At 52.7% G+C, this 8,526-nt stretch overlaps 1 protein-coding gene across 1 annotated transcript; it reads left to right on the plus strand.

Moving 5' to 3' along the window:
- Positions 1-1,835: 1,835 nt before the first annotated feature.
- Positions 1,836-6,915, plus strand: LOC102449209 (protocadherin-8). Its single transcript, XM_075918936.1, has 3 exons — positions 1,836-5,050; positions 5,195-5,402; positions 5,922-6,915. The coding sequence occupies exons 1-3, from the start codon at positions 2,615-2,617 to the stop codon at positions 6,293-6,295; spliced, it is 3,018 nt and encodes a 1,005-aa protein (XP_075775051.1). The 5' UTR covers positions 1,836-2,614; the 3' UTR covers positions 6,296-6,915.
- The last annotated feature ends 1,611 nt before the right edge of the window (positions 6,916-8,526 follow it).

An 8,526-nucleotide genomic window follows, 5' to 3' on the forward strand; every position in this document is an offset into this window, starting at 1 on the left:
TTTCTATTCACTGTAAAGTACTAATGCAAGTCAGCTTTGGCAGCATTAGTAACCAGCCCGTAAAGCTCATGGGACGCCTGTTGTGACTAGGGGCTGTATACAGATGTACGTGTAAGTACTGGCCAGTGACAAGTTCGTTGTCCTGCAGGGGTCCCATTAAGGCATGATCAGCCTCAAGAAGGAAACCTCTTCGGTGACAGGAGGATTAGGGAGAACTCCAGCTACTAGAATCGGACATTCAAGTCAGACGGATTGAGGGGGATCGATGTGTTTGGAACGTGGCAAAGGGGGAGAAGCAGTGCAATCAGCGTGGGGGGAAGGTTACTAGAAAGGATGCCACGAGACCAACGTGGCGTTGAGGCAGATGCTTTGTATTTTCCATACACCGTGCCTGCTGCAGCTGCTACGGCAATTGCTCTTTTCATCCCTGAAATACACGGGGAAATGAAAGGGGAAGAGCACCAAGAGGCAGAGCGCTTCTGAGCAGCATTAACTCACGCAGCCTCGTGTCTGTAGATGTCTTTACATCCACAGATATAGTCGAGTAGGGCTTGCTTGCACATTGTAGGATGCTTGGAGCATGCCTCTCTCTCTCCCCTCCACCTTCTTTTCCTCCCCCTCTCCACCCGCTGACCTGCAGCCTGATTATGCTCTTTGGTACTGGCACCTTACACTCTATTCTGCTCAAAGCGCACAACAGAGCGGATACCTTTTATACATTTTACTGATCAAAACAGCACTGAGCTCAATGTAAAGTGCATAGTGTCCTTTTCTTTCTTCATCGCGGTACACAAAAGCACGACGTTAGCAGTTGCAACATGTTTCAGAATGTGATCTAAAACCTGGCATCCATGGGAGGGGTCGGTCCGCAGGAGAGACTATGTATACAATGTTCCTTCTTCTCTCACTCGGTTTATTGTATTGGTCTGTTTCACCAGGACCGTATCTGGAATCAATTACACATTCTTTTAGCCTGCTATTCCCCCACAATGCTTAGCTATTTGTTCACTAGACCTAATATGAAGGGAGAAAAAAACAAAACAAAAAGCCCAATGACTGCACGTGTATGGGCTGTTCCAGTATCCCCTCCGACTGCAAGTCTAGTAAAACTTGGTGACTCCCAATGCTATGTCTTCATGCTTTTCTAGGCAGATGGTTTAGTTCCCCCAGGTTCGTGCCAGGTTTCAACCTCATGCTGTTATTTTGTTCTTCTGGAACGAGACTAGTGTTGCTTCCCAGAGAGGCCCTATTAGGACAAAAAGAAAATCCTCTAAATAGGCGTAACAGGGCATCAGGAGGGATAGGTCTTAAATGTATTTTAATATGAGCTGGGCATTGTGTGTAATTCAGCGCCCATCATCGTTTAGTCAAAGAGTTATGGCAGTGATTGGGAATGAATAGAGGGACATAATGGATACATGTGGCGTTTGCTCATTATATTCAACTTAGCCCAACTCCTCTGTGGAAACTGTTCAACTTTCTTTCCCTTTAGCTTGTCATAGTGAAATAATACAGACATTGGTGCCTCAAATGGGATAGCCTGCCATGCTATTATAGTTCTACAGCTAAGGAGAGCTTCATAAGCCTTTGATACAGTCTGATCTTTGAAACCTTTCCAAATCTCCTCAAGCTTATGCTAAATCCTATTTGGAACTTTTTTGCCTGCCTAGTGCCCAAGGCTCAAGAAAGCCACTTGGGCAGTGACATGCATACTAAAGCATCCAGGAATATCTTCTGAAAGGCAAATTACAGCTCTGATCACAGGATCTCACATGAGTAAAACACAATTATGTGCACAAATTTGAATAAAATCAATTTTCAGTTAATCCTTCAATCTCGTTTAGGGGCTTGCTCTGATGATCAATACAGAAATCAACGGAAAGGCAATCAACCCCGCTATATATGCATTGAGCAGCACTTTATTAATCTATAATCATAGGCTGGGGCACACAAAGTACACATTCACACTCACAGGCAACCCAAGCAAGCTATTTCTCTGCATTTTTAAGTTACTAGCTCAGAAGAGCAGATATTTGCACACAAGGCACCTGTTCAACAGCAGGGTGCTGTAGTGGTACAATTAACAAAACAGTCCGCGCATTTTACTCCACGCTCCCCGTGCCAACTCATTTGCAGCTCGCCTTCAAAAAAAAGAGTTAAAGAAAACAAAGAAGAGATTCCCTAATTTTCCTTTCTTGTTTTCCTCTCTAAGCCTTTTCCACATTAAAGGGATTTTCTGGGAGGCAGTGTGAAAGGAGAGGGGGAGAGAGAGAGAGAGAGAACAGTGTGAAAAGAGCGTCTGCCATTGGCTGCTCGGTTCGGTAAAATTTGCATATCCGCGTCTATTTAAAGGTCTTCAAGCGGCGCGCTCGGATTTAGAAGCTGGATAACTCAGCCGGGCGCCCCGGCATCGCTGGCACCTCTCGGGCAACCGTAGGCGATCGGCACATTTGCCTCGCAGAGCAAAGCAGAGCATGCATGATCTGCACCGGGGAGCAGGAGAGTCACCCTCCCATCTCCTCCTGCTTTAGGAGCTGACTCGCTCCCTACCCGCTGGAAAGCCGCTTCTCCGCATCCTCAGCCCCTTTCAGGTCAGCAGCTCGGTGCAGGTGCCATGGGTCCCGCTAGGGAAGGACGCAGCCTCTTCTCTCCGCCGCGCCTCTTCTACCTTTGCTGGCTGCTCTCGGCCGCCCTGTGCAAGACGGTGCGGTACCGCACGTACGAGGAGGACCCGCCGGGCACGGTCATCGGCACTTTGGCTGAAGAGCTGCACGTGAAAGCGCCCGGCGAGATAAGTTTCCGGCTGATGGAGCAGTTCAGCAACAGCTCGCTGGTGCGGGTGCGGGAGGCGGACGGGCAGCTGAGCGTGGGCGAGGCGGGCCTGGACCGGGAGCGGCTGTGCGGCGCGGCCCCGCAGTGCCTGCTGGCGTTCGACGTGGTGAGCCTGTGGCAGGGGCAGTACCGGCTGGTGCACGTGGAGCTGGAGGTGCGGGACATCAACGACAACGCGCCGCGCTTCCCCCAGGCGCACATCCCGCTCGAGGTGTCCGAGAGCGCCGCGCCCGGCACCCGCCTGCCGCTGGAGCTGGCCCTGGACCCGGACGCGGGCTCCAACGGCGTCCAGCGCTTCCAGCTCTCGCGCAACAGCCACTTCGGCGTCGAGGCGCAGGCGCGGGCGGACGGCGGGAAAAGCGCCGCGCTGGTGCTGCTGCAGGAGCTGGACCGCGAGCGCCAGGCCGCCTACACGCTGGAGCTGGTGGCGCAGGACGGCGGCAGCCCGGCCCGCGCGGGCACGGCCACGGTGAGCGTCCGGGTGCTGGACGCCAACGACAACAGCCCGGCCTTCCCGCAGGCCGCGGTGACGGTGGAGCTGGGCGAGGACGCGCCGCGCGGCTCGCTGCTGCTGGAGCTGGCGGCGGCCGACCCCGACGAGGGGCCCAACGGGGAGATCGTCTACGGCTTCGGCAGCCAGGTGCCGGCCGAGGCGCGGCGGCTCTTCCGGCTGGACCCGCGCTCGGGCCGCCTCACGCTGGAGGGCCCGGTGGACTACGAGCGGCAGCGGACCTACGAGCTGGACGTGCAGGCGCAGGACCGGGGCGCCAGCCCCCTGGCGGCCACGTGCCGGGTCATCGTGCGCCTGGCCGACGTGAACGACAACGCGCCGGGCATCAGCGTCAGCCCCCTGAGCGGCGCCCCCGCCGGCGCCGGGGTGGCCTACGTCAGCGAGGCGGCGGCGCGCGACAGCCTGGTGGCGCTGGTCAGCACCTCGGACAGGGACTCGGGCGCCAACGGGCAGGTGCGCTGCGCCCTCTACGGGCACGAGCACTTCGCGCTGCAGCGCGCCTACGCCGACAGCTACGTGCTCGTCACCGCCGCGCCGCTGGACCGCGAGCGCGTCGCCGAGTACAACCTGACGCTGGTGGCCGAGGACCTGGGCGCGCCGCCCTTCAAGACCGTGCGGCACGTGACGGTGCGCGTGAGCGACGAGAACGACAACGCGCCGCGCTTCACCAAGCCCGCCTACGAGGTGGCGCTGCTGGAGAACAACCCGCCCGGCGCCTACGTCGCCACCGTGGTGGCCCGCGACCCCGACCTGGGCCGCAACGGGAAGGTCCTGTACCGGCTGCTGGAGAGCCAGGTGCTGGGCGCCCCCGTCTCCACCTACCTCTCCGTGGACCCGGCCACCGGCGCCGTCTACGCCCTCAGGACATTCAACTACGAGATCCTCAAGCAGCTGGACCTGAGGATCCAGGCGAGCGACGGGGGCGCCCCACCGCTGTCCAGCAGCACCCTGGTCAAGGTGAGGGTGGTGGACCAGAATGACAATGCCCCGGTCATCACCCACCCCGTGCTCACCAATGGGTCGGCAGAGATCGAGGTCTCCAGCAAGGCACCCCCCGATTCCCTGGTGGCTCAAATCAAAGCCAGAGACGCGGACGATGGGGTCAATGCCGAGCTCACTTTCTCCTTCGTAGAGGAGCAGCAGCCAGAGCTCTTCGCCATCAACAAGAAGACGGGTGAGATCGTGCTCCGGGGGGACCTGTCTGAAGAACTGGGGCAGGTATTCAAAGTCATCCTCACAATTACCGACAATGGGAGGCCCCCTCTTGCCACCACAGCCACAGTCAATTTCCTGGTGACTGCCACCGCACCCTCCAGCAGCCAGGAGATGGCCAAGCCCAGCTCCTGGGAGGGGAAGGCTGTGGAGTGGGACATTCCCCTTATTGTCATCATCGTCCTAGCCGGGAGCTGCACCTTGCTGCTGGTGGCCATCATCACCATTGCAACCACCTGCAACAAGCGCAAGAAGGAGTCCGAAATCAAGAACAACAGCCCCCTCACAGAGCAGACTGACATCTCCCATCTAGAGAAGGGAAGGCAGGAGGATGGCAGCCCCAGAGGGAATGTGTTTGAAGTGCAGTGCTTTCCCAGCAAAGCTTCTTTCACCAGCCCAACCCCCTCTCCACCTGCAGAAGAGGTCTCCTCTTCTGAGACCAGCACTGTGAATACCTGTCTCTATGAGGGTCAGAAACGACTAAGGGCGACTGAGGTAAGAGCCCATTGTATTTGTTCATGCTCTAGCTTGCGGAACTGGAGGGCGGGATGGGGCAGTTTGGAAGACGGGGTTCTTGATAAGGTTGTGATGTTGACATATGCTTTTATTTCTCCTACATTCCCTTCTTATTTCCTCCAGCCCTATGCTTCTGCTCCAAATTATAGCAAAGAGTCTGCCCCCCCTGTGGCCATCTGGAAGGGTCATTCTTTCAACACCATATCAGCCCGAGAAGCGGAAAAGTTCAGTGGCAAAGACAGTGGGAAAGGCGACAGCGACTTTAACGACAGTGATTCTGACATCAGCGGGGATGCCCTGAAGAAGGACCTCATCACTCACATGCAGAATGGTAAGGGTTCGGTCCTTTTCGCAGCACAGACTGGATGCAGTGAAAATAAAAACTGGCCCAGGAATCAAAGCAGCTAAGGTACATTGAGCTGACTGGACCAGTTTGATAGCAGTCACACCTTTTACATCTTTCCCAGGCAGTGCTCACTGCAGGAGTAGCCCTGCCAGCATTTTCACAGCACGCAGCTTAAGTATCTATGTGCATGTCAAGCACATAGTGCAAATTAGAAGCAGTCATCCTATTATAATGTTCATTTTCAAAAAGCTTTTCCTGCTGAGGCTTGCTAGCTAAATGAAATGATAGCTTGCAGAGCGTGCTTTGCAGCAGTATCCTGAAGTATTGCTTCTCCCCTTTTCTCTTCCCCTTCTCTCCTTCCCCCCCCCCTCTCCACCGTGCTCCCTCCCCTGCACTAGTTTCTAAGGTTTGGATGATAGGGACAATTACTTTTTGTTGAGCTCAGAATTATGTGGTTGTTTTCTGCAGTGAGCCATAGGTCTAACTTTTTGTTTATATTTTTAGGATTATGGGCTTGTACTGCTGAATGTAAAATCCTGGGCCATTCGGACCGCTGCTGGAGCCCATCCTGTGGTCGATCCAACCCTCACTCTTCTCCTCATCCTTCAGCTCAGCTGTCCACCTTCTGCAAAAGCACCTCCTTGCCCAGGGACCCCCTTCATAGGGACAACTACTACCAGGCCCAGCTGCCCAAGACAGTGGGACTGCAGAGTGTCTACGAGAAAGTGTTACACAGAGACTTTGACAGGACAGTCACATTGTTATCCCCTTCTCGCCCTGGGAGGCTTCCAGACCTTCAGGAGATTGGGGTGCCCCTATACCAAGCTCCTTCAACTAGATACCTGGCCCCCCAGACTGACACCACTGAGAAGGTTTAATGCAGCACGCTCCCCATCCAAACACACACATACACCTACACTACCAGGTCACTCTCAAGAGCCCTTAAGTTATTGACCAGATTCAGTGTTGTAGATATAAATATGCAAGATGTGCCTTAAAAATGAAGTTGTTGGGAAAGATTTCCAATCACGTCAGTACTGTTTGGTATTTGCAAACAAAAAATTGTTTGTAGTTAATGTAATTTTTATGAAATGTGCAGTATTTAATTTTTTTCCCTATCCCTGTTCTTTTGCTTTTAGTTCACCTCTGGCCTGTTATTTTTGTAGTGTTTTTAACCTGTATATTGTGTAATGTAATGTTTGTATATAAGGAAAATTTGTTATATTTTTATATAAGAAAAGCTAAAAATAAAATTATTGCCAAAGGACTTGTCTGAAAGACACAAAAAAATAATATCCTGAATACTTTAGAATCAAGTAAGGGAAATTCCTCCTTCAAAGTGTAATAAATAACCTAAGCAACCCAGTGTATTGAGAAGTTTGCCTTGCCAAGTGTGACTTGTATTTCTTAAGTCTGTGGTCAATTTCAAGTTAAATGTTATTTAATTCCATTTGGTTTCTGTAATCCATGTCACCAATAAACACACTAATAAAGGTTTTGTGATGTGTTTAAGGGGTTTGCTTGTGGATTTCATCCTTCAAAGATTACAGCCCTCTACATGTATACAAAATCTACATCTGGCCCACCAAGCAGGTTGATCCAGCTGCGGACACCCTGCCACTCCCCCACCCTCAGGCCAATCAGGGACTGGGGACTAGGGAGCATGTGAAGTCTCCTCCTCCCCTCCCCCTCCTTGGTGTGCAGCACTTAGAGTAAACCACCAGCTGTTCAGCTGGCAGTTCACGCTAAGCGCCACCTGCCCCTTGCAGGGCGGAGGCAGGGAGCGAGAGACTTCACACACTCCCCCGCCCCAGGTCCTGATTGGCTTAGGAGCTGGGGAGACCACGTGAAGTCTCTTTCCACCCTCCAAGGGATGTGAGTTGCCAGCTGTTCGGAATAGCTAGTGGTTCTCTCTGGAGGGAGCGGGGCAAAGACTTCATGTGCTCCCTCACCCCCAGGCCAATCACAGTCTGTGGAGGAGGAAGCATGGAACTGTTCTGGCCCTGCCCATTCCGCCTGAGGCTCCGCGCCTTCCATGGCAGCCTGGGGCCACTTCAAAAATGTGTACAGTGGTTCGCCTTTCTAAAATTATTGCCCATCCCTACCTTACTCCATATTTAGCCCCATTGATTACAGTAGCACCACTGGTGGACAAAGATGCTATTCAGTAAGACCAAGAAAGGTAGAATCTGGTCGTAACTTAATGTTTGTACAATCTGTGTCATCTCAATGGTTGACAGCCAGACCCTTAGTGATGTAAATCAAGTTACACGTTGTACCTCCCTGATCTGGCACCCTCGGGACCTGATCAGTCCCAGACAAAGGAGTTTGCCAAGCTAGGGGAGGTCAGACCCCCAGGCTTGGAGGAGAGGGGGACAGGGCACCAGTCTCTCTCCCCCCATCCCCCGTGCTTCCCTCCCTAGCCATCAATCTCTGCTGCACCCAGCCATCCTGGTCCTGGCTCCACTACCTCTGGCATTGCCCATCCCAGCTCTGCTGCTCCGCCCCCATGAGCTCCACAGATTCTACTGGCCCTGCAAGCTTCACAGCCCTACTGGCCCCCCCAGCCCAGCTCTGCTCCCAGCAACCTCTGCCACTGGAGCTCTCTGGGCCTGCAACATCAGTGGTCCAATGTTGCTTGGTCAGAGAGTCCTGGACCAGAGAGGGTCACCCTGTAGTTCCATTGAACTCAGTGGAGCCATGCTGCTTTCCAGCAGTTGAAGTCATCCTTGTCTAAAAATGGCTTAGGATTTGAGCGTGCAAACACTTACACACAAAACTAATTTTACTCACGTGTGTAACTCCACTGAATCATTGGGCTTACTCATCTGAGTACATTCCTGTGTGCTTGTAGGCTTGGATCATTTTTACAGAGCATTATTGTGAATACACTAGATTTAGAACGCAAGACAGCCCGCCATATTTGTGTGGTAATATATCAAAATATATATGTAATAAAACTTTTTTTCAAGAAAAAGGAAAGTTGTATTTCACTTTGAATATTCCCTGCCTGCCATGATTTGCATTCTCAAATTAACAAATGTTCTTGAATCTTAAATGGAATGACATTTAAGAAATACCAGGGGTGCAGAATAAGCTTGCTTTATTT

The sequence above is a fragment of the Pelodiscus sinensis genome, chromosome 1, assembly GCF_049634645.1.
Source record: "Pelodiscus sinensis isolate JC-2024 chromosome 1, ASM4963464v1, whole genome shotgun sequence".
NCBI classification, from domain to species: Eukaryota; Metazoa; Chordata; order Testudines; family Trionychidae; genus Pelodiscus; species Pelodiscus sinensis.